Below are 26,133 nucleotides of genomic sequence, written 5' to 3' on the forward strand. Positions count from 1 at the left end.
TTTCAGCCATTTTTAGTACTCATCTCACCAAAAGTGTCCCCTTCTACGGTCTAATAAATGCTGGATAGACCTGAGCTGTTCAGAGACTGCATTGGAAGCTGACCAAAGGAGAGATGCCAAAACTATTTCTCATCTCAGAAAGGGTGTGTCAGTGTACATAATACATGACCTAATGAAGCTGTGGGTGGAGAGAAGTGCATTACTTCAGGACAGCCTGTTCTTTCAATAATCCATTGGGTGGAGTGATGGTTGAGAGTCGCACCCAATCACTGACCAGCGGGGAGACCGCCACATCAGCGCTCAGGCAGGACCTCCCCTCTATTCACTGCAACTGAATACATACAATGGCCAGACAATCAGACATGGAGAAGACCTGAAGAACTGCTCAGACCCTGCTCTTCTGCACTGACCAGCTCCTTCCGTCCTCCAACACCATGCGGGGCTTCCTCACCATCTTTCTTGCTTCTGTGATCCCCAAAGGTGAGACCTGAGCAGCTTCTCAATATTTTTTGTTCACTTCATAGAACTCAGGATCACATGATCCAAAAGAGAAACTTTAAAGTCTACTGCCAAAATACAACTCTGGTTGACACAACAAGAAAAGGCAAAACAGTCCATGCTAACAACATGTACCAGAGAGCTAAACAACCTGACCAGTGCGATACATGTCACCTCATCCTAGCATCATTCAAGAAATGGGCAGGGGACCCTGTCCCTGTGCATGTTTGACAATGAGAATGCACAGGGAATACATTCAATTAGTGGCTAATAATGGGGTTGGAGTAGTTTCATGTACCAGGTATTTCTTCCAGTAAACTGCATGGCTCCTGTGTGGGTGCAGGCGAATGAGAGGTGAAGTAGAAAAACTGTATATTAACTAACTGATTGCTTTCCAACATTTTACTAAGATGTTTTTTAAAAGACAAGTATTTCCAATAATCATGCATTTGAACTAACTGAACGGTTTCCATGTTTGCTACTTTTTTTTACCTATGTACAGAAAGAAATGATTTGCTCTGTTTGTATAAATCTATAAAAATGGCAAACATAGAAACTAGGCTTTTAAATGCTAGCTCCTGGCCTTCCAGTTGCTATGCAGTTTCACACTGGGTTCACTTAATGGAAAACATGCAACGATTGCATACAGTTGTCAGGCAGATGACTCAGGTCGTCGGTCAAAGGGTGTTTCTATCACTTTAGACATAATTAACATTTCACATGTCCTATGTCGGTGTTCATCCTTTGCAGTGTTACTCTATTTCGCATCACGCTGTCGGGGCTTTGGGTGCTTTACAAAGAACTAAAAATGGACAAAAAATAATACATTGTAAATGTCTAGTTATTTAAAGCAAAAAGGGTGCTCAAAGCCTGAAGGTGACGGTGGAATATGGGTGCTCATAGTCTGAAGGTGACGGTGGAATGTGGGCACTCATAGTCCGAAGGTGACTTTTGAATGTGGGTGCTCATAGTATGAGGGTGATTGTAGAATGTGGGTGCTTGTAGGATGTGGGTGATCATAGTCTGAAGGTGACTGTAGAATGTGGGTGCTCAAAGTCTGAAGGTGACTGTAGAATGTGGGTGCTTGTAGGATGTGGGTGATCATAGTCTGAAGGTGACTGTAGAATGTGGGTGCTCAAAGTCTGAAGGTGACTGTAGAATGTGGGTGCTCATAGTCTGAAGGTGACTGTAGAATGTGGGTGCTTGTAGGATGTGGGTGATCATAGTCTGAAGGTGACTGTAGAATGTGGGTGCTCAAAGTCTGAAGGTGACTGTAGAATGTGGGTAGTCAAAGTCTGAAGGTGACTGTAGAATGTGGGTGCTCATAGTCTGAAGGTGACTGTAGAATGTGGGTGCCCATAGTATGAAGGTGACTGTAGAATGTGGGTGCTTGTAGGATCTGGGTGATCATAGTCTGAAGGTGACTGTAGAATGTGGGTGCTTGTAGGATGTGGGTGATCATAGTCCGAAGGTGACGGTGGAATGTGGGTGCTCAAAGTCTGAAGGTGACGGTGGAATGTGGGTGCTCATAGTCTGAAGGTGATTGCAGAATGTGGGTGCTCATAGTCCGAAGGAGACGGTGGACTGTGGAGAAGCGTGGCTCAGTGGTTAGAGGCGGCAGACCCGGAAGCTGAGATCGGCCGTGGACCAGGGTTCGATTCCCCGCCTCGGCGGGTCTCGGGCTCAAAATTCCACGGACTCGACAATTCTCGCTCCGGTGCCTACTCGACTCACGGGGTCACACTCTGCGACTCTGGGCAATAGCTTGCTTAATCTCCACTACGGCCCCTCGCGGCGGGATGCCTGGCTTTCACCTTGTGGATACCCTGCCCGGGGTATCTCACAGGGGAATACCAGGACGGGTTCCCTAAGCAAGCGCCTTGAGACCCCTGGGTGATTCGTGCGCTATATAAATCGAAATACATTTACATTTACAATGTGGGTGCTCAAAGTCTGAAGGTGATTCTAGAATGTGGGTGCTCATAGTCTGAAGGTAACTTTAGAATATGGGGTGCTCAGAGTCTGACGGTGATTGTGGAATGTGGGTGCCCATAGTCTGAAGGTGATTGTGGAATGTGGGTGCCCATAGTCTGAAGGTGATTGTAGAATGTGGGTGCTCAATGTCTGATGGTGATTGTAGAATGTGGGTGCTCATAGTATAAAGGTGACTTTAGGATGTGGGTGCTCAAAGTCTGAAGGTGATTGCGGAATGTGGGTGATCATAGTCTGAAGGTGACTCTAGAATGTGGGTGTCCATAGTCTGAAGGTGACTGTAGAATGTGGGTGTCCATAGTCTGAAGGTGACTGTAGAGTGTGGTGCCCATAGATCGAATGTGTTTGTAGAATGTGGGTGCCCATAGATCGAATGTGTTTGTAGAATGTGGGTGCTCAATGTCTGTAGGTGACTGTAGAATGTGGGTGCTCAAAGTCTGAAGGTGACTGTAGAATGTGGGTGGGCTCTTTGAAAAGGTTTGCACTCGTTCTCATAACCACTAAGGGTTAATTACGAATGTAGGTGCTATTTATCACACCTGATAAATACTAATATCGCGGGGCATGTTTATTTATAGGGTGCAAAAAATAACACTTGTCACGACATGGGGTCGGTAATAACCTACGGATTTTGGTGTTTAACTCACCAAAATCCACATGATACACATTGGCGGCCACCACATACAAAAAAGTGGTGTGGTGCTGGGGGCGCGGGTATGCAGGAGGTGCCGCGTTGGGTGCTCGGGGAGAAGGTGGGAGAGGGTGTGGGGGACTATAATAATAATTGTTAATTTTTTTTTAAAAGGTAATCTTATTTTCTGCCGGCCGTGTCGTGTTTCAGTGCTGGGACTTCCTTGTCCTAGCAGACACTGTGACTATGTGCAGCGCGGGGATTGGCCTGAGCGGGCTGGAAAGACACTCCGCTCAGGTCAGGGAGTCTTTGGGGTATCTCTAACTCAGCTGTTCAATACAGCCAGTTTAGAGAAACCTAAGTGAGCATTTGTTTTTTTGTCGGGTTGAGACGGCCGGCCAAACACATAAGCACACTTAGGAAGTGCAGATATCACTCCTCCTCCACCCTCCGATGCCCGCCCCTCCCTGCACACGATGGCTGAGCCAGTGGCTTAAAAATAGAAACGATAATGAAATATATATATTTTTTTTGCTGCTGGCTCTGAGCCGTGGGGCGACGCTCCCCGGCCATTGTTGCCCCCGACGATACAGTAAATATTTTATGCTTTTAGCGCGTTACATTTTGGCAGGTTTGACCTGCCGAAAATTTAACAAAGGTTGAGGTATTTAACACATTCAATAATCATCCGATGCGCTAAACACCTCCCAACTCGTAATACCAACCCATGCCTAGATGGCTCTTCCACGTCTGGAGACAGCCCCCATTTCAGATCTCCAATCACTGATAGTGACAACAGACTTTGAGAAAACCTTCAACACTATTTAATGGACATACCTGTTTGTGCTGTTTTAGAGAAGAAGCTATGAAATGGAATTATGCTGCAGGAATGGGTCAAATTATGCTGCAGGGTTGAGTAAATTATGCAGCAAAATAATGCAAATTATGCGGAATAGTGCAGCACATTTGGTAATAGTATTAATTTATTATTTTGTCATTTCTAAACTTGGTAATACTCTCTGGGCATTGGTTGCACCTCATTAGTACCAGTTTAACACCCAAATATAGTAACATGCAACACGCAATCTGCCTTCCACTGTACTGCAACACGTGTCATTGTATTTTTAGGAACCATTTGAGCTAGAAACAAATCTTTTTATGTTAAAACCTGCAGAATATGTGGCAGATGAAGGATTGTATAGCAACTATTGCCAATCTATAATTACTCAAAAAGTGTGGCTGCACAATCGCATAATTCAGGTGGCAATCCTACGACAAGCGTATGCACGGAATACATATAATCGAAGTTGTTGGAAACTGGGCTATTACAAGTAATACGTCCAAAATTGTCCTCAACTCATTGTAGCGCTTGACGCTTACAGGGGATCGAAGCGGAGCAGTCTAAGGCCTACTCACGGGAGGTGATGTGAGCTAGTAATCACCAATCACTGGCACATAATAATAACACAGAATAAATCATAGTCCAGTGAGTACTTTTTCATGAAAAAAAAGAAGTACATTATCACACACACACACTACTAAATACTACGCAATAATTTACAAATATATACATTGGCAGATAGAATATACAATAGATGACATTGTGTAATCACTGGTGACCTCCTAGAGGGGTCGCCCAAAGATACCAAGTGAGTTTAATCACCTTTCAACGAAATGGGGGTGCACCAGGTAATGTAAAGTGTATCAAAAATGTTCTTTATTCCAATTTCAAATTCAAAGCAAGAATGCGCAAAAGCTCAGCCAACGCGTTTCATTCCCTCAAGGGAACCTTCATCAGGGCTTAGACGCCAACATTTGTGTGTATCGATGGCTCAAAGAGTCGTGGAAATAGTTCAGTTCCAGTGTATTGCACTGGAATTCATTGGAGTAATTGCAGGCACACTCTGGCCCGCCTAAAAACCTGCGCAGGCCTTCATATAGCCACTCCGAGAATGTCGAGCAATACACTGGAACCGAACTAACCTCACGATTTAGTTGAAACTAATCTTGGATCTGGAGCACAGAGGCGTCACGCAGCGGCTGGCACTGGGGTAGCTTGCGCAGGGACAAGATACATTGGAACTTGCTTGAGGTGCAGAACAGGGAGTCCGCCGTTGTTTATCTTGACATTGAGTTTAATCATGTTGTTTCATAATAAACCACATTAAGATACCTTTAGCAGGAATCATTGTCATTATTGCGGTGATCAACAAAGCATTATGAATCATTATATTGAATCTTTACAATATGAGCAATCATTATGCTAAACAAATAACCAATAAAGCATTCATCAAAATTAAAACCTGTGTTTGTGTAATTCTTAGGCACTTGATGACAAGATCTTAACCAGGCCCAGGTCCTGTGCAATGGTGAAAATACAGTGAACACACACGGGTTAGGGTACACTATGTGTTAGAGTACCCCTATGATTGACATATCCTATAAGCCCCTACTACATAATAGGGCAGGGGGATTAACACTTCCTTCATGTCCGGCACTTTACAGACCAGCCGCCCGTTCTGCACTTGCATGTGTGCACCCCAGAGAGCCTGAGGTCATTTTAAAAGCAGCCGTGTGTCACAGGACTGCTTTAAAATATATATTGTGCCCAAACTCGACTTTGGTGGTGGGGCATTTCCAAACTGATAAACTACTATAATTTGACATATTAGGTACCCCAGGGTTGGGGGTTCCTACTTATAAGGAGGGCCTTTATAAAAGATGCTTTATATGCCCTGGTGATAGAGAAATTATAAATTTCACATCCCCCATTGTAGTAACGTGCTTGCCAAAATCCAATGTATGTGCTAGAAGGACTGTGGGGTTGGGATCTACATTACTTTTATAAACATTATGCAGAATCATTTACACACAAACAGGCCTGACTATATATTCGTTTTTCCTTAAGGCATGGAATTCGGCGGTGTATAATTTTATTGCGGCTTGGGTTACTCCCTTTTAATTCACTGACTGTTCAATGGACTCGCAATGAAAACGCTACCAGTAATTGTGATCTCTGCAATGGTGGTGAGCAAGATCTGAAGCACGTATTGACGGTATGCCCAAACCCGATACTGGTTGCAGCTAGAAGGCGCCATTTAAAATCAATACAATTTAGATATAACAGCGCATCTGTGCAGAGTCTGCTCTCACTTTTTAACTCTCCCCAGATGAACTTGTATGTCACAGCTTGTTTACATTTTTAAAAACTTTTTAAAATCTGTATTGAATGTATTATGTGTATAGTTATAACAATTGTTTTGTATTGAATTGGTTGTTCTCAGCAGAGAAGTAAATAAAATAAATAAAAACTTGAAACTTGAAACATTATTTTTGAATATCCACAGCCCCTAATGTCTCCTGGGATCCCAAGGATGGGGAATCGTGTAGCTTTAAGCAGGGTCCTTATAAAATATGTTTTATAAGCCCTGGTGTTGGTAAAATTTGACATCACATTTTCTCATCCCTGATGCTGCAACTGCAGCATCAATGTAGGTGGCCACGCCCCTAACTCGCCTCGCAGTTCCAGCCTGCAGGACGAAAAATAAAATGAGAACAAAAATGTTTTATTATCATTTTATTTTTGTCCTTTGCCTCTGCCGGCTTTCAACATACCTTAGATGCATAGTCAGGCACAAACCGGGAGTAGAACTCACAGAGACCGATGAACAACTTGAGGCCAACCTTATCAGTGGGCGCGGTGCTGCCAACTATGGCCCTCCCCAGACCAGGCCTAGGTTCCACCCCTTGTTCAGACAAAACATGTCCCAAGCACTCCTCCTTCTTTTCTAGGAAGGGACACTTTTCCTTTGTGAGAACAGCTCCCTTCTCTTGCATGATGTCCAGAACATGGTACAAGGCTTCCTCGTGCTGTTCCTTAGACGCACCATAGATGAAGACATCGTTCTGAAAGACAGCAATGCCCCTGACCCCTTTAAGCATGTTGCACATAATCCTGAACCACCACCACTGCATAGGCAAGGCCAAATGGCATCCTACAATGTTGGAACGTTCCAATGGGTGTCACAAATGCCGTGAAATGCCTCGATGAAGGTTCCAAAACCACCTGGTGGTAAGCTGATGCCAAGTCCAGTTTGCTGAACCACTTTGAACCGTTAATCACTGTCAACAACTGCGAGATATTGAGAAGGGGCGGACTCAATCAAGCTGTTTTTATTGAGACTGCGTAAGTCGACACAAAGATCTCCATTCTTCTTCCTGGTCACAACCAAGGGAAAAAGCCACAGAGAAGACTCAAAAGGCTCAATAATGCCCTTCTCACACAAGCCATGAAGCTCGTGCTCAAGCCGATCCCTGCCACTAAAGGGGACACTCCTGAGTCTGTGCTTGGAAGAATTAGCATTATCCTTAACCCTAATCTGATAGGTCAAACCCTTGATCTGCCCCACCCCTCTACCAAACACAAACGGGAAACATCAGGACTCATCTTCTGAATAGCAATTGGATGAGACAATAGAGACCTGTTCCTTTATGCCGGGCCTCAGAACCATCTGAAGGAGCCCTTGATGGAACCACCCCAGAATCAGTCAGTCAAACAAGCTTTATTCGACGATTGTCATAAAAGCAATACATTAAAACAATTCATGCAATAAAAATAAAGATAAAATTCACACAGAAATACTACAAAAACTAAAATTCATCAAGATAGGAACATTTCATCAAGACTAGGACATCAAGAGTCATAAAGTTAATCATAGCATTACTTATCCCTTTAAACATTTACTTCTAATGATTGTCATGACAGCAATACATTAAAACAAGTCGTACAATAAAAATAGAGATAAAATTCACACAGAAATATTACAAAAGCTAAAATCCATCAAGATAGGAAAATGTCATCAAGACTAGGGACATCAAGAGTCGTAAAGTTAATCATAAGATTACTTATCCCTTTAAACATTTACTTCTAATGACCCATGCCTATCCCAGAAATTTGGCAACTTCTATGTATATTGGGGGGCTGGGGTTTGTGCAGATAATTCTAAGGGCCAGTAGTCCACTCCGAGTGCCCAACAATTTGGCCATTGGGCGCAACCAAGCTCTAAGCGGGGAAGAGTATGCTTGACATTCGAAGAGTAAGTGGCTAATTGTTTCCTTAGAATTCGGGCAAAATGGGCATGAGGGATTTCCACCACTAGACCACCTGGATGTAAATGCTCTGACAGGAATGCTGCCGAGTCTCAATTGAAAGTAAAGCTTTCTGTCCAGCGGTTTAGTTATGTCGTCCCAGAATGGCTCAAATGACGTCTCATCCTTGAACTCCATAAAAACCCCGGTTAGTGAAAGTGGGGAGTGGACCTAAACAATTTGGAAAATATCATTTCCAAATACATGCCCTTTAAGGCTTTTTTTGATAGAAAAGTAGCATTTGTCAGGTCCTCCCATGTCTCCACCAGACCCATCTCTCTGAGAATCTCTCCAATTCCAGAGAGCCATTTTATCTGGTGAAAGAAATCACTTTTAATAATATCAAGGAGGCCCCTTGCAAATATTTCCAGTTCTGGCGTAACCCATATTCGCCTCCTGTATAGTACCGGGCGAAGGTTTGCAATAATCTTAATTGCTTTCATGCCTAGGTCCTGGAAGACAGGCCCCATGGAGGTGCTCTGTGGCAGCATGGTAAGTTTACGCAAAAAGCTATTTTCGGAACATGTTAATTTACTTAGGTTTCCTTGCCCCCAGATTTCTATACCATAAAGGGCTGCACCCATAGCCTTTGCTTTGTAGACCATAATTGCAGGGGCCAATGGTTTAGTCATGGACTTAGCATGTTCTCTGTTCAGTACCCCGGCAAGTTGCCTATGTTTTAGGGCTGCGAGGTCTATCTGTTCGTTCCATCGCAGGTCATGCTGGATGGTTACGCCCAGATATAAGAATGATTTTACTTGTCCCAGGGGTTGTTTATTCATTAGTATTTTCCCTCGAAATGTCTTGTGCTGGTTAAAAGACATGAATTTTGATTTTAAAACATTAATTTCAAGCCCCTGATCAATACAGAAGGCTTCAAAGATTCCAAGTGCTTTTTGCAAGCCACTCGGGGTCTTGGAAATAATAAGGCAATCGTCGGCGAACATTAAAATAGGTACTTTGGCGCCTGCTAAAATTGGAGCATCAACACTTGCCTTAATCAGGACCTTTGCCACATTATTGATATAGAGAGAGAAGAGCGTTGGGGCTAACACACAGCCTTGGCGCACTCCTCTCTCTACTGGGAACTGGTTGGTGACACTACCAGGGGGTCCCCATCTTATCTGGGCATAGTTATGCTCGTGTAGTTTCACAATCAGAGAAAGAAGGGTGGGAGGCATGCCCATATCTTTCAATACGAGCCAAAGGTTTATGCGCGGAACAAGATCAAAGGCAGCCCTCAGGTCAATGAAGGCAGCATACAGACTACCCCCTCCCAATTGGACAACCTTCCAATAGAGCATGGCAAAGTGTAGGACTTGATCCACTGTACTTATGCAGGCCCTGACCCCTGCTTCAAGATGAGACAAGATTCGCATCTCGCACTCCCACTCAAGAACTTTATTTAGTACCACCCTGCCATAAATCTTTTGGATGGTGTCAATTAAGCTGATAGGGCGGTAATTGCCTGGAAGGGACTTATCGCCTTTTTTTAAAACAGGGATTATTTCTGCCCCCTTCCACGATTTAGGTATTGGTGTTCCTTTGGCGATCGAATTTGCCAATAGTAAAATATACTTTGCCCATGGTTCTCGGTCATGCAGGAAGATATCAGCTGGGACACCGTCTATTCCTGGCGCTCTACCAGGTGTAACGGAGTCCAGCGCGCATTCAATGACCCGGATAGTGAACGAGACTTCCACCCAGGGAGTGTATTTTATTCTCTCTCTACGCTCTGTAGGCAAGTCCTGCCCTCTAGCATATTGGGGCATAAAGTAGGGCACCCAATCTCCTTGGGCTACCCAGTTTTGGGGCTTTTCTGGGCAACCTCTTGACCCCCATTTTACTAAATCCCAAAATTGCTTGGAATTCCTGATTGTGCTAGCCTCCTTAAGCTCCCTCCACCTTTTTTCATCCCAGGCGCGCTTAGATTTTTGTATTACAATTTTATATGTGCTCCTGGCTAGACGAACACCAACACTAGAACCGGTTTTAATAGCCTGTCCTAGGTCTAACCTGGCCTTCCTACAATCGTTATTGTACCACCTGGGGGAGTAATTAGTTGAGTTTTTATTTGAATTATATTTTTTAACAAATAGGCCCTTTATTTGAGTGAACAGAGTTTCGTGCACCTTAATGGCAGTATCACTCCCTACAATTGAGGCATCATGGGCAGCGCAGGCGCTCAGTTCCTCAGTGGCTTAGAGGTTGGCGGAGCGTAGACTGCGGGTAGGGGTGTAGAAGCGGAGTCGGTCGTTGAGGTACGCCGGCCCGGCGTTGTGTAAGGCTTTGTGTGCGTGGATGAGGAGTTTGAATGGATAGCCCCTTGATGGCTACATATACACCTTACTGAGGATCATTCTACTTTAAATTCAAGAATGTCCCAAAGTAACCAGCCAATTCTATCCTCCGCCCCTCATAATAAACAGGAGCCCTGTCGGGAGGATCCAAAAGACGAGAACCCCAGACCTTGTGAAACATTTCCTGGGTGATCATGGTTATTCTTGCACCTGAATCCACAAGCAGACACACCTTTTTATCTCCAATGCCGATTTCAATGTAAGGGTCAATGCATTCAGAGATGTCTCCCAGGACAACAGTCTTCTCACCAACCACCATAACCATATTTGTCAGCTTTTACCTGATACTATGGTATTTGTCACAATCAGTATGTTCCGCATAAGACAAATTCACAACAGAGGGTGTATTGACCTGTTTGCCAACCTGAGGGGTGAAACTATCCCGCTTACCAATTTGACAGACTTTGGCAAAATGTCCTAACTTGCCACAGGACCTGCAAGTAACAATTTTTAGCTGGGCACCCTCTAGCCCCTTTGACATGCGAGGGGTTTCCACAATGGAAACACGTTAGCTTGCTTGAAAAATGAACTTTCCGAACGTGGGACAACATTGTTTTTAAAATCCTTGGGTGTAACAGCCCCCACCAGTTCATTAGACTTGTCTCTCAACTCTTTAACAGAACCTTTGGAGAGCTCAATGCTCTTCGCAGTGCGAATAGTCTCCTCGAGGGAGGGATTACCCATGGATAACAGTTTCTGCTTGTCGGAACACTTACATAGGTACTGGTCTCTGACCAATTGATCTGCAAATTCCTCAAACTGACAATCAGTGCTCAATTTACGGAGGGCAGACACAAAAGCATAAACAACTTCTTGAGATCGCTGCTCCATTTTGAAGAACTTGTGCCTAATGTTAACCAAGCTGGGCTGTACGTCAAAACACAATTTCAATTTCTTTACTGTCTCAATGTATTCATCAATGTCTTCCTCCTCCAGGGCAAGTGTTTGAACACCGATCTACCCTCGAAACTAAGGAGTGAAGCAGGAGACATTTTTTCCTTCTGCCCTGTTACGAGATGCCGTGATAGCTCCCACGTAAGTCACAAATGCATCGTACCAATTTTTCCATGCTATGGGTGGGTTTCCAGGCACCTCGAGAAAGTGGGGTGGGGGAGAAACAGACTGCATGGTTAGTAAGTATATGACTTGGCTGACACAACACCACATGAGGCAATATAAGTAAACTACAACCAACAGAAAGGTGACATTAGCTATTGTGAAAAACCAAAAAAAAATGTATACATATATATAAAAACAGTAAAAAGAATACATTCTTTTCAAGGTGTGCATGTCCCTGTGAGGTCCGCACACAGGAAATGAAAACAAACAGGAATGTGTGCCATTGTGAGCCAGAACTCACACAATGATTGTTATCAGAGTTACACACAGTCGAAAATGGCCAAAACAAAATGGGTGCGACGCTGGCTACGCTGCGAGCATAACGTACCGAATGACATCACATGCTCCTTCGTCCTAGGCCTGACTCCTGGGCTGACGAGCGCCTGATCAAGAAATGGCGCCTTGGGTGGCGCGAGGTTGCGTTCATGTGCCTGCTCCCGGCTTGAAGTAAGCCATTGCTTGAACTGCTGCTTAGCTGAGGGAGCAAGCGCGGAGACAGTACCTTGAAACGTCCGCCCCCTGACGGGTTACCAAACTTGTGCCGATAGGAGGGCGGAATGTTGCATCAACCACAGGAGGGTTGTGAGGTTTCAGAGCTTCCGAAGTGAAATAGATGAAAACCGGTATCCCAATCTCGAAGGTCCTCATGGGTTCAGAAGCCCACTGCCGCTTGTCCGCACCATAAATGTAGTGAAGAAGTCGCTGGAAACAGGAAGGTGCCAGCAAAACAGCTTTATCGACGACAGGGACTGCTCACCAGCCAAAAGAGGAGACAACTCAAAATAACTGACTTCTAGATTAAAAAACCGAGTTCAAAGCTCTGTTATGGAATGCACACGCGTAAGGACCCAGGAGGGGTGAGCATTCCACAACAGAGAATCGCACAGGGGAGAAGCCACTACAAATTGTTAATAAAGAAGCCAAATTACAAGATGAGAAACTCAACAAAGCGGAAGTGGCTAGAAAAAAACATGATGGATGTTTCTGCAAAGATACGCAGATTGGGGCCAACAACCCTACCTCATAAGTCATATATCCACATCAATCCAACATTTCCTGCTTGTAACCCACTTGGGAGTCTTTCCATCAAAAGAACAGGTTCCAGCCTGGAAACAAACCTGGTTGGACCCTTAGTGTTGTTTATGCGGCAGTTACGAGGAGACAGTATTCCATTTTTTGTGCATTTGCCCCACCGTCGGCCAGTTGAGACGGAAACTGCTAGGATAAGATCCTGCCACCCCACCATGAGGACACTCTTGAACAGTCAGTCGCTCCAGCTCTCTTGCAGGGCAACAAAGTTCCGACTACAAGTGAATAGTGTGGTTCTGAAAATTCTGGACTAGTGTAGTAATTCTGGACTCGAGAATTAAACTTCGTCGTAACATGCCGAATTTGGTATCAAAAGACCGAGAATGGCTAGTACACTATGCACAAGCATTTTCGTCATATTCGAGTGACGATTTCACCTCGAAATCGTCATTCTCGTTCTGAACCCTTGGCTTCCATTTTGTGTATGGCAGCCATTTTGTGAGTTGCCCTCACATAGGCAGACGGATTAAGCCAAATTTGATTCCAAAGGACACGTACACCTTGATTGACTTTTCTCTGACCTGGGCAAGTTGGAACCATTGCCCCAGGCCGAACCTGTTTGGTCAGTTCCTCTCCCAGTGGCCGAACGAGATAGCATCAAGGCAGGACAGGCCATAAACCTTTTCATCGCACACGCACCCTGCCGAATCTTGCTCACACCTGTCCCTGCTCTTTTCTCTCTCACTTGCTTTATGATGGGGAGGTGCCCGTTTTTATTGGGGGTCCACCGGTATCTGATGGAAATGCTGGGCCTTGCCGGGTAATTTGTTTTGGGCTGGACAAACAGAAATGTGGGCTGTCATCATGACTCTGCTTTACCTTTGTAGTTAAAATATGTCAATGGTATAGTAAAATGTGAAGAATGTTTGCCTAAAGCACAATATTCCGTATAAAAAGAGAAGCCTGACTTTGTAAATTTGAGCAGTCTCCTGAGAATATACATCCCGTGCTGTTGTACTTCTAGGACGCCTGTTACCTTGGTTGCAGCCAATAAAATCGATCCTTGACTTCACCTAGAAGACTCTGAGTTTCTGTGGTCTGAATCAGGAAAGTACTCGAGGTCTTTGGGTGTACCCTGACACCGCTGGGTTACCGGTTCGGTACCGGTTCCGAAAAACCCAGTACCTCAGTTGCCGCCCAACGTTGGGCGATACCAGCGGTACCGGTCCAGCCAGAGGTTCGTAAGGAGGTTCGTGTGAAAATTCGGGAGGAAGGCCAACCACTTCAACGACCCCTGCATGTCGACGTGGTCCGAAAGTCTTTGCTGCGAGGTTCCCCGCTTCCCGACGGCTACAGAGGACTGCTGCCCTGGCTATCGCCCTGATTTGGACCCTTAAAGTTTGGTAGAGCGAAACACTAAGACGAGTCTTCTGGTGACGTCATCGATATCTCAGTTAAGTATAAGTGGAGCGTCTCCCAGTCCTTAGTTGGTTCTTAGTTTTGGGTATCCTTTGGGATCTTTATTTGGAACTTGCAAGTGCCAAAGCCGAAGGACTCGTGTTTTCACGAGAAATATCGTAATCGATAATCCTTTGAAGTTTGGAGCTAGACTAGAGAGCGAAGATGCCTGGTCTTAGCAGACTTGGAAATTTGTTTTGTCTTGGTTGTAGTAAAAGGGACTCCCGATTGGAGAATTCGTGTCCGGTTCCTCCGGTTGGAACTCCAACTTATGAATTATATGTGAAACATGGAGTAGGCCCCATCACATATAACGAAGTGTGGATCAAATACACCAGAAAAGATGGTGTTTTAAAATGGCCCCAATATGGTAGCTTTGACACGGAAATCTTAGACAATCTCGAAGTTAAACTTTTTCAGAAGAAAGCCCGGCCGGCAATGTTTGACTCCTTCCGCCTATGGCGTAAGGAAGCCAAACAGAAGGAAATTAAATTAGAGAAGAAAAATAAGAGAGAAAGGGGTATTTCGATAATGCAAGCTGCTATGCAGTTTAAAGACAATGAAGAAGAACAGATGAGTGAGCAGTTGCACAGGCAACGTAAAATGGTAATAGATAAATGCTATCCAGTTTTGCCGCTTCTTCAGCAAGATGCAGAAAAAGAGCTTGAAAAAGAACCGTTAATGTCGCATTTGTTAAGTTCGCCACCCCCCTATGCGCAAAATGCTTCGGCACCTCCGCAACCTTTAGTTGCGCAACCTGTGATTGCATTGCCTCCTGCTCCTCCACAGCACCCACCAGCTGTTCTTCAGCTGGATCCTGCTCCTTCGGTACAGCCTCCTCAAGGCCCACCGATCACATCTGCTTCACCTGTGCTTTCTACGACTTTGCCTAGTGCACCTTCTATTTCTCCTAATGCTCCCTCTGCTATTGCCTCTGCTACAGCCTTATCTCACCCTGTTTTTCCGCCCGTTCTTCCGTCAGTTTCCCCTTCCGTTCGACAGAGAATGACCAACACTGTTACTAATCTTTTCTCACCTTTCTTCGGGTCGCCTAATGCGACCCCTAACACGGAACGAAGACAGTTGCGGAGTCAACTGCCTGACTATCGAGAGAGAGATTTACTGAATCGTTTAGCGCATAAATGGGTTATCGACGCTGTAAGGTATGATGTAGAGTCTGTCATGGAAGTCTTCCGTCAATGGGAAGCACCAAAGCAGAGATATGTTTTTGAACAAATGTGTGTTTTTCTCTGTGAAGATTTGGAAGACAATGATCTGGAATACAACCCGCCTAGTTGTGTGGTGTGCGGTTCGACTTCGCAGAGGGCATGATTGTAGGTCCCGATGTCAAGAAAGCGGTTGAGACATTGTTGTCGTATCGGAGTAAGGGGGGCACTTCTCGATCACTATTTGAGCGTGACGCATCCGGTAGGAAAAAGGCGCGACAGTACCCCATGAGAGAAGTTCCTCCAGTTTGGAAGGAAGAAGTAGCAGCTGGTCCTGGTAATGTTCCACCACTTGTGCCAGCACATTTTCAGCGTGTATGGGTACATGTTCCTTGGAAGCGAACTGAAGTTTTAGCCCTTAAACAGACATTGCCTGATCCCCGTAAAAATCCCGCAGGGTATTACAAAGAGTTGTCACAGACTGCTGGGTCATGTATAATGAATTTAGCAGACATAGACATGTTGTTTGGGAACGTTGTTCCACAGCCTTTATGGGGAAAGATTCGTCATGTAGATCATGATCAGGAGTTAGGTGACTCATGGGCTAATATTACTGCTGCAGATGGCCGACAAGTTGGTGGTGCTAAGCCTGAGCCTTTAGTAGCTGAACTTCCTGGTAAAATAATTGATTACGTGAAAACGATAATGCCTGCGATACGTGTAAACTGGGATAAGTTGTCTGCATGTAAGCAGAAGAAAGATGAAACGGTGTCTGATTTCTTCACCAGGTTTGAAGAAACGTTTGTCGACCACAGTGGTCAAGATATGAGCACAGAAGGTGGTCAGCGATTGTTCGTCGATAAATTCGTGCACAATCTGCTTCCAGAGTTGTGTAAAAAGTTGAAAGATTCAGAGAGTTCTTGGGCAGTTTCATCTTCAGCACAGATATTGGCTACTGCACAATATTACGAAAATCGAGACAAAGACGAGAAAGATAGAGCAGAAAAGAAAACTAAAGAGCTGAAAACGAAGGTTTTGTTACAGCAAGCATATCCGCCACGTGGTGGTGGTGGCCAGAATAATGGTGGTCAGAATAACTATCAGAATAATTATCAACAGCCTCAACAGTATCAGAGGAACTCACAAAGAGTCGAGTATACTCAGCCACGTGTTCCTGTAGGCCCCAATCAGTGTTCGTATTGCAAGGAAGAAGGTCATTTTAAGTATAGTTGCCCTATTTTGTTACAGAACGCGAATGGTGTTTCAAACACAAGAGGTAGAGGTGTTCAGCAAGCGCCTAGAGGTAGAGGACGTGGAAACGTCCCCCAGAACGTACGTCCCTTCCACCTCAAAATTCTATGAATAGGTTCGATCAACAGAATAATGCATCTGGTAGGACAGCTCAGTACTATGCTGATGATTATTATACAGAAGATGAGCAGTGGGAAGGTAATGATTGCTAGGACAGCCATGGACAAAGAGAGGGAGTTGTTTCAGTTCCAGTAGATCAGAGTGGACCATACATCGAGGTGATTACATCAGGTGTGTCAGAGCCTTTTCTGTTGGATACTGGTGCTACAAAGAGTTATATTATGCACTCCAAACTCCCTGGCGCACCTTTGTCTGGCGAAATGAATGTTTCTGTAGGTTTTTCTGGCGCCCCGGTTAGAAATCCGATTTCTGACCCTCTGTCTCTTTCTGTTGGTCTTTGTGAATTAGAAGCACCCCTTATTCTGACAATAGGTTGTGGTGAAAACTTGCTAGGATTAGATCTGTTAAAAAGATTGTATGCGACTTTGTACTGTTCTCCTTCGGGAGTACAGCTTACACTGGGTAAGAAAGTGGTTTCTCCGATGTACTTGTCAAGGGATAAACTTCCAACAGAATTGTCGTTTCTGCCTGATATTTTTTGGGCTACTGGTCCTAATGATGTGGGTCTCTTAGAAATACCACCATATGTTATAACATTGAAAACCAATGTTAAATTGCCACAAATTCCCCAATACAAAATATCTAGTGAAGGTGAAAAAGCTTTGCTAGCGATCGTTTACGATCTGATTGAAAAGGATGTGATTGAAGAGACTAGAGGCAACGTTTGCAATAGTCCTGTTCTGCCTGTTTTGAAACGAACTGACCCTACTCAGCCACCTGTTTACAGATTTGTGATTGATCTGAGAGAGGTCAATAAGATGGTTGAGCCACAATTTCCAGTTGTCCCTGACATTACTGCCCTATTGACTATGATTCCAGCTTCTGCAACCTGGTTTTCGGTGATTGACTTGAAGAATGCTTTCTTCAGCATCCCGATTGCTGAGGAGATCAGGGATATTTTCGGCTTCAGTTTAGGAGGACGAAGCTTCCGCTTTAAACGAGCTCCACAGGGCTACTGTGAAAGTCCATCAATATATAGTCAAGCTTTAAAGACACAGCTTGATACGATTGTTTTACCTGAAGGTGCTACTCTAGTACAGTACGTTGATGATTTGCTTATGGCTGCAGATACTGAGGTAATATGTAAGAAAGCCACGTTGTCATTGTTGCGTCATCTGTGTGATTTGCATCACAAGGTGTCACTTTCCAAATTGCAATATTGTCGACAAGAAGTGACCTACTTAGGTCATCTCTTATCAAAGGAGGGAAGGAAACTGACCCCAGAAAGAATTCAGGCAATAGCGAAATTGAGTGTGCCAAGAACACAGAAAGAAGTGCGTGCTTTCTTGGGTATTACATCGTACTGTAGGCAATGGATACCAAATTTTTCGTTATTAGCCAAACCTTTGGTGGCATTAACGTGTAAAGATACACCCAATCCCGTTCCTTGGTCTGAAGAGTGTCAGAAAAGTTTTTCTGAATTGCGCACAGCATTATGTTCGGCTCCTGTGTTAGGTACCCCCAACTACAGGAAGCCCTTTACATTGTACGTCCATGAGAAAGAGGGTTGTGCATTGTTCGTGTTGACACAGTTATTTGGAGACAAGCAGCGTCCATGTGCATATTTTTCGTCGACTTTGGATCTGGTAGCTAAAGCATTGCCAAGTTGTTTAAGAGCAACAGCGGCAGCAGCTGATTCTATTCGACAGTCTTCTGGTCTAGTAATGAATAATATGCTAGTCGTGATGGTCCCACATGCAGTAGACACGTTGTTAAACAGAACCAAGACACAGCACTTAACTAGTGCTCGATTGTCAGGTTACGAATTAACATTGTTAGCGAGTCATGTGCATATAAAAAGATGCAACTCTCTAAATCCAGCTACGTTGTTGCCAGTTGTAGAGGAATTAGATGCTTCAGAACAGCATGATTGTTTTCTTAGAACAGAAGAAGAAACCAAAGGGAGAATAGATCTCCAGGACACTCCTCTTGCTGAATGTGATGGTACATTGTGGGAGGATGGTTCATGCTTCAAGCTCCCGAATGGTGATACGACTGCAGCATATGCTGTCACAACTTTGCATACAATTGTTGAAGCTGCACGTATTCCACATAATTCAGCTCAGGCAGCAGAATTGATTGCACTAAACTTGTCACTGCCGGGATGCATACGGGGGCTTGCTTTCAATGTATTTGGTCACTTCTCTTTTGAGTTAACACTTCTTACTGTCCATTCTTCCATTTGGAGTGATGGTTTTCTTTTGCTTTTTGATTTTATCTTCTGCATTCAGTCACCCTGGTTGCCTTCAAATTGTAATTCATAAGAGGGAGTAGTGTGTGGCTGAAGGGAAGCTTGAAGTCCTTTGACCTCTTTATTGTATTAAAATATTGCATCCATTGGGTTTTTTGAAGAACTAAAGCTAAGCTCGATAGGACTGTTCCACCTCAGCAGGTGAAAATAAGGGCCGCTCCTCCTGCTGTAACATTAGCGGTGGACCTTCTGGAACGCTGTTACTTTTAGCCGCATGGGTGCAACTCTGCTTATGCCCAGTGGTTTTCCGCACCACCAGTGTTTTCCCCCACATAATTCGACCCTACCTGGTGGGTTAAGTTTGACACCACCGAGCAGTTTTGAGTATCATGAGAGAGTGGGAGAGATGGCCTCTCCTCCCAAAGAGGAACCGGTCTCTCTCCCTCTAATTCTTTAAATGATGTTTGGATGGTGCCCTTGCACGTGTCTTCCTGGGATTGCAGAAGGGAGCAACGTTTCTGTTGACCGTGAGTCGTAAGCCATACATTTTGTGCCTCTGAATAGATAGTCATGTACAGTTCTGGTCAATAGCCACACTCTATAGTTGAAACTGATACTGTGAGACTAGAAAAAAGCTGAGGGTGCCTTCATGGAGCACAAATCTTAGTTTCAATGGAGCAGCAACTTTCTTTACAATATGCGGTTTGTTGTAGGCTTGGAGTTGGAGGCTATTTGGAGACTACTCTTAGATCTTGTGTGGCACGCCCATAAAGGACATGCGAGGATGTGGGCCTTCAGGTGGGCCGAGTTACAACTATCCTGCGGGCAGTTTTCTATCCTGTAGAGCAATGGGATTCCAGTTGCCCCCTAGAGCTCCAGAAGAGCCAAAATGCTGGGGCACGGAGGCGGCCTTGATCATGGAGTCCCTCGGGCCTCCACGTACTAGAAGTGCCTGCAGCGGCCACGGCTGTGGCAGCGCCGGCAGCAGCTGGAGTGGGAGGACCAGTGTCGGCACAACATTTCTAGCATGTCTGCAATCAATTCATCCGCCTCTGATATGCTTAATATGAAAAGATATGGCAAAGGCAGTAAGCCTGGCTTATGTATTGTGAAAACTGTTGGTTAATGTCAACAGGCCTTTAAGTGTGGATAGTCACTACACTTAGTTAAAGGCTGCAGACAGATATTTCATCAAAGATGAACATTGTAATCAAGGGGTGCAGTTTGGGTACCCCTTGGACAAACACTTGTAGTTCAAGATTTGCATTGTGATCATCCTTGTAGGCCGATTCCACTGGGGTTTTCTCTCGCTTTGCTAAGTGTAAGTTTGTACATATTTGTTATTCTTCGACTGTTGATGGTGGCGGCTGGCTCATGTTCAAGACAGGAGGCCTCCGTTTGTTATGACGATAACTCAATAATGAAGATTGTGGTCCTGATTGGTTCATTGTGAAACGTTATGACAAATGCCACAGGTCTGATATGTTTATTATTAAACATTACAAAGGGAGTAGGCCTGGCCTACTTATTGTGAAATACATTTATTAACTCCAATATGCCCTGATCATATGTGCACATCCATCGGAAAATGAGGACACTTCTTTGTCTGGGTTGTGGACCAATCAATTTGCTTTCCTTGTTTTTATTTCATAGGCCAGCTTTCATTTCTTTCATCCTTTTTCATGAGTGTCCTGCCGCTCACCCACACTCCAACCGGCTGCTCGCTTGCCCCAAAATTTCATTTGTTACATCCGCTGTTGTCACTATTTCCAAAATGGTTGCCCATCTTGAAGTGGTATTGTCTAGTATATCATTGTTTCATAATTCCAAGATGGTAAACATATTTAGAAGTGTTATGCCAGCCACCTAGGCTTAATATAGCTTTAGCATTTTAAGATTGTATTGTGCACATTGTGTCATTGCTTTTACTGCTCCAAGGTGGCCAACACATTGTTACTTCATGGTGCATCTATGTTTAAAATGTAAAACAGTTGCACACGGTGTACATTACCATTGAAAGATAACCGCCTCTGGCAATGTTCAATAGTATATTTGCATTTTCTCACCAAGTTTAGGAGGTGGTATGTTTTCACTTTACTATGTGCGCTCTTTTTATTTTTCGTGCATGTGGGCATATGTCAGTATGTTTTATTGTGGGCGGATAATTGTCTAAATACAAGAATGACCCATTGGATGAATGAATCGATCTATCAGTCCAGGAATGAGTGGCAGAGTGCATTCATGAGGACTTAGTGTGTTTCCTGAAATACATCAGTGACCGAAGAGGAACTTTCAGTTATACGCAAGACTTATTAGCATTGCCAGTGCTTGCATACAATATAGAACATTATTCACCAGCCTGTGGCTCAGCATCATTTAATGTACACAATCCCCAGACTGGACAATAGTCTCAAAAAGAGAAATGTAGGTGTGGTGTAATCGAATACCAATGTATATTCTACAATAAGATGTACCGTAGAACCAGGGTTTACCTTTGAAGACGTTCTCAGAGCCAACACATATCGTAAATATATGTTTTTGACAAACATGCTGGGCCCAGTAGCTAAATATTTGCATAATGTAAAATCTAACAACACACAAAATCTAATAATATAAACGTTCTTTTCTTTTCAGGGAGTTCCATCGTTTGCGAGGTTTGCAAAAGCTACACCGAAAGCACCTGCTTTGGAGGTCTTCACCTGTGCCGTGGAGGAGTCACTCACTGCAGCACTAACACACGGGAAATAATGGCAGGTACATGTCCACGGATGCATGGATGAATTGTATCTTCATTGCTGGCCTAGAACCGTTTTATACATTGTGCCCAGGGGGCGCAACAGTCATGTGTGCCCGCTTCGAGCTCCCCCCGGCACAATGGTATTACAGAAGGAGCCGAAGATGCGTGTGTGTCCCCTTCTGTAATACAGATAGTGCTGGTACACAAGTTGCTCCAGTGCTATCATGAGAGGGCGTTTCCACATTTGCATGGGGGCGTAGCTCCATGTAAATGAGGGAATCACTTTGCCTCTGCGCCGGTGCCATATTACTGACTTTGGACTGGGTAAGAGTGGTCTGCTTAATTCAGACACTCTGTTCATCACCACCCCCTTTTCTGAATCGTTTTTGGCCACTATAGGTGTGGCAGGGTATACTCAGACATGAGTCCCTTTCTCACTGCTCCATCAGGATTCAAGCAAGCCGGGCCGAAGAGGCTGAAATGCCAGAAACCGGTCCCCGGTAGCTTGTCTCCTTTCTGGTGAAGAATTGGCTTGGTAGTTTGGTCTGCCCTGTTCCCATGATGCACTGGGCCAGGGACAGACTAATTTGCATATAGCCAGGTTCTGAGCTGGGATGGGGCAGTGAGATAAATAACGGTGATGGATCAAGCCCTGATCTTTGGACTGGGTAAGAGTGGTCTGCTTAATTCAGACACTCTGTTCATCACCACCCCCTTTTCTGAATCATATTACTGACTTGGGCACAGACACAAATATGCCTTTAAGAGGTGTACTGAAAGTGCGCCACAAAAAGGTAGTGCACTTTCAGTGCGCTTCCTAACAGCATCCCTCTCGAGGAGGCGAAACAGGGTCCATGGACCTCGTCAGACATTACTCTGAATGCGGGTTCAGTCACTCACCTCATACGACTGCAAGGGGACCTCTGATCTCCCTTACAAGTGTAGGTGGGTTGCCGCCCGCACTGTGAAACGCGGAGAAGCTTTTAAACAGCTGATCCATATTTCAATTGAATGCACTGCCACCAGGGCATCGCAGGTTCACGGCTGCTCGGGGGGCCGTACATTCATTCTAATATGGAGCACTTTCCTTATTTGCTCAGGGCGCAGGTCAGCACAGCGTGTGAAAAGTAAGACCATGCTTGTTTTACGGGAAGCTTGTGTAATTTAGGTATTTTTCCATTATGCACACTTTGCAAAATGTCAGAGGTAACGCCATTGTGTCATTTATTACATTTTCTGGAGTTGAAGTTGTTAGAGCATAAAAGGTCTTGCGTGGGTCAGATTCTGGCAGAAAATGTGCCATAAGAGACATTTCCAATATGAACCATTCCTTTTGTTGGCGACTTTTGGATGTGAAGAATGTACCTGAGTTTTGCGTTCACTCGAGAAAACCCAAAGTGCGTTTTGTGAACATTATGGGCAATTTTCCACAATTTTCTGTCATTTCACATAATTTAGGGATAACAATTATGAGATTTTCCACTCCTTTTGTGTAGAATTTCAGGAAGATGCAAATTTGGCGCCATCTTGGTAAAGTACTGGATCATTGCTGAGACAGTCAGGTCAAACGGATGGATGGTCTGGTCCGATAACAGCAATTAAAGCTAAATGCATTTGAACTTGGTGTAAAGAGCACAGCTGAGAAGATATTCTGGAAATTAGGTTAGAAAGACCATTTACAAAATGCTGGAAGAAGGTGGTGAACAGTGCAGCTGGAGACCAGCTAAGGGTCTTGAATTTGTTACAAATGTGTTACGATTTATGGGGGTGAGAAGTGTGGGTCACTCGCCCACCCTCTACTAGCTCAATATTTAGATTGCATTGTATGGCCAGTCGTTTGTATTGCACCTCAAGCAGATGTGCACTCTTCTATTTATTATGACATCATTTTAACCTCTGGAACATTTATAGAACTTTATTGCCATGCCAGAAGCAAATGTTGCTGCTGTTAGAACTCAGAAGAGTAGCAGTTGGTCTCAACAACACACATTGAACTGAGAGAAACAAGTTCATAATTTTATTTATTTATTTATTTGCATGTTTATACCGCGCTCGCTAGGATCACCTCCCAAAAGAGTATCTCCGCACCTTTGGCAGCTAAGAAAACAACTAGCGGAGCTTGGCCATAGGTATAGATCAAATTTGAAAAAGGAAGGTTTTCAGTTGTTTCCTAAAAGGAAAGTGGTCCTTGCACAGTCTCAAAAACAGTGGGAGGTGTTCCACAAGGTTGGACCAGCAACAGCGAGAGCTCTTCCCCCTTGTCTTGCTTTTTTAAATCTTGGGACCTGTAGCAAGGCCTGCTCACTGGATCTCAAGGAGCGTGTCGGTATATACCGGGAGAATTTATTAGTCAGATATGCTGGGCCCTTCCCCTGTAGACACTTATGCATTATACAGCAGATCTTAAACTTCACCCTCTGTTTGATGGACAGCCAGTGCAACATTTTCAGAAGGGGTTTAGAGGGGGTGCGAGAGGGCTGGTTCAAAACCAGATGGGCAGCGGTATTCTGGACCACCTGGAGCCTGGAGATTACTGCTTCATTTGTTGACAGCAGCAATCCATTGCAGTAGTCCAAGCGACTCAATACTAGGGCCTGTACCAAAGTTCTCCTAGTAGAGTCTGGTAGTAGGGGAAATACCTTTCGTAGCATCCCGATGATATGAAAGCAGGAGCCCACCACTTGATTACCATGATGTTTTAAGGAAAGCTCCTGATCCAGTCGGACGCCGAGGTTTTTCACTACCTGCTTAGGCTCTGGAGCTGGGCCAAGATCTTGAGGCCACTAGTCTGGAGTCCACAGAAGTTTGGCCTCACCGAACAGCATCACCTCCGTCTTTGCAACATTGCACTGCAGGAAGTTGGATGCCATCCAGTGTGCCACCGCCTTCATCCCCTGAGCAAAGGAGTTCCTGACCTCCATCGTAAGGGTTTCAAAAGGAAAGAGGAATTGGGTGTCATCTGCATATGACACAGGAATAAATCCATGAGATCTCATGATGTTAGCTAGGGGGGCCACATAGATGTTAAAAAGAGTAGGGCTCAGACAAGAGCCCTGTGGCACCCCCTTAGAGATCTCCAACTCCTCTGACCGGTAAGCCCCCAGAGTAACCCTTTGGGTGCGACCTGTCAGGAAACTTCTCAGCCATGACAGCGCCTTGCCTTCCAGGCCGATGTTAACTAGCCTGGTGGTCATGATGTCATATGACACGGTGTCAAACGCCGCAGACAGATCCAGCAGAACCAGGATAACAGAATGACCTTTATCCTGGAACATGCGTAGATCGTCTGCGACTGACAGCAAGGTGGTCTCAGTGCTGTGTCTTGGTCTAAAGCCCGACTGGGACGGATCCAGACCGCCTACTAGCTCAGTGTAGCTGGATAAATGGCGATTTACATATTTCTCTATAATTTTCCCCAGATAGGGAAGAAGAGAAATAGGCCTTAAGTTCGCCAACAGCGTCCAGGGAATGGCAGTATTTTTCCTCAGTGGTCTTACTAGCGCCCTCTTCCAGTCCATGGGACCTGCCCTGTACAGAGGGAAAGATTAACCAAGTTCTGGATTTCTGGTCCAAGAACTTCTACCAGCTTAGGCAAGATACGGGCAGGGATACTATCATGAGGACTGCCACTCTTGATTTGTGCAACCAATGAGTTTACCTCCTCTAAGGAGATAGGAGGAAAGCTGGAGAGGCATTGGGTAAGTGGTCCTGATTGTACACCCGACTGGGATCTGTTGTTATTATTCATTCCCTCAGCCGTCTTTGAGGCCACTATCCTCTCATGGATAGCCTATATCTTCTTCATAAAGAAGGCAGAGATCTCATTACACAGCTCTTGAGTGGCTACCTCTACAGTCTCGCAGGCTGCTGGTCTAGTAAAGGTTTGTAGGATGTTATACAAAACTCTAGAATCTTTCCCTGCCTCTATTAGTTGTGCTGCAATATGATTTTTCCGAGCAGTCCTGATGGCTTTACAACTTGAGAGAGGATCTGTGGAGTACTTTATCTTCCAGCCTCCTAGACTGTCTCCATAATTTTTCCAGTTTTCTAGTATTTTGTTTCAAAGATCTTAACTCTTCAGAAAACCAGATTTCTTGCTTTTTAGCTGGGCGGGGTTTATAGACTTTCTGAGGGATAGTAGTATTTATTGCATCCCTTACTGCCTCCTCAAACCTGTACAACTCTGTTGTTATATCTCCTGTGGTGTGTTCATACAGGGGAGCTTTGTACTGGTCTCTAAAGGCTTCCACCGTTAGTTTATGCCAGGGTCTCCTTTTAGTGGCCAGAGTACTCTGCTTTTGAAGCTTATTATTAATGGCAGTATGGAACTTTAAGATGAAGTGATCTGTCCATTCTACCTGAGTAGGGGGCAT

General features: G+C 44.6%; 1 protein-coding gene and 1 long non-coding RNA gene across 6 annotated transcripts in view; one reads left to right on the forward strand and one right to left on the reverse strand.

Annotated features, from left to right (window-relative positions):
* The window catches only part of LOC144780855 (uncharacterized), an 800,768-nt gene that overhangs the window by 362,998 nt on the left and 411,637 nt on the right, over positions 1-26,133 (reverse strand). The gene's annotated exons all lie outside the window — the stretch shown is intronic.
* LOC144780851 (uncharacterized) overlaps positions 1-26,133 on the forward strand; it is a 300,811-nt gene that overhangs the window by 165,801 nt on the left and 108,877 nt on the right. Inside the window, exons 1-2 of one of the 2 annotated variants that reach the window (XM_078659349.1) lie at positions 380-480; positions 21,658-21,777. In XM_078659349.1, the coding sequence (XP_078515475.1) occupies positions 435-480; positions 21,658-21,777 (166 nt within the window). In that variant the 5' untranslated portion in view covers positions 380-434. Of the gene's footprint in view, positions 1-379; positions 481-21,657; positions 21,778-26,133 lie in introns of those variants that run through there. The other variant, XM_078659348.1, reaches the window with a different exon arrangement.

Source organism: Lissotriton helveticus, chromosome 9 (genome assembly GCF_964261635.1).
Source record: "Lissotriton helveticus chromosome 9, aLisHel1.1, whole genome shotgun sequence".
Taxonomy (NCBI): Eukaryota; Metazoa; Chordata; class Amphibia; order Caudata; family Salamandridae; genus Lissotriton; species Lissotriton helveticus.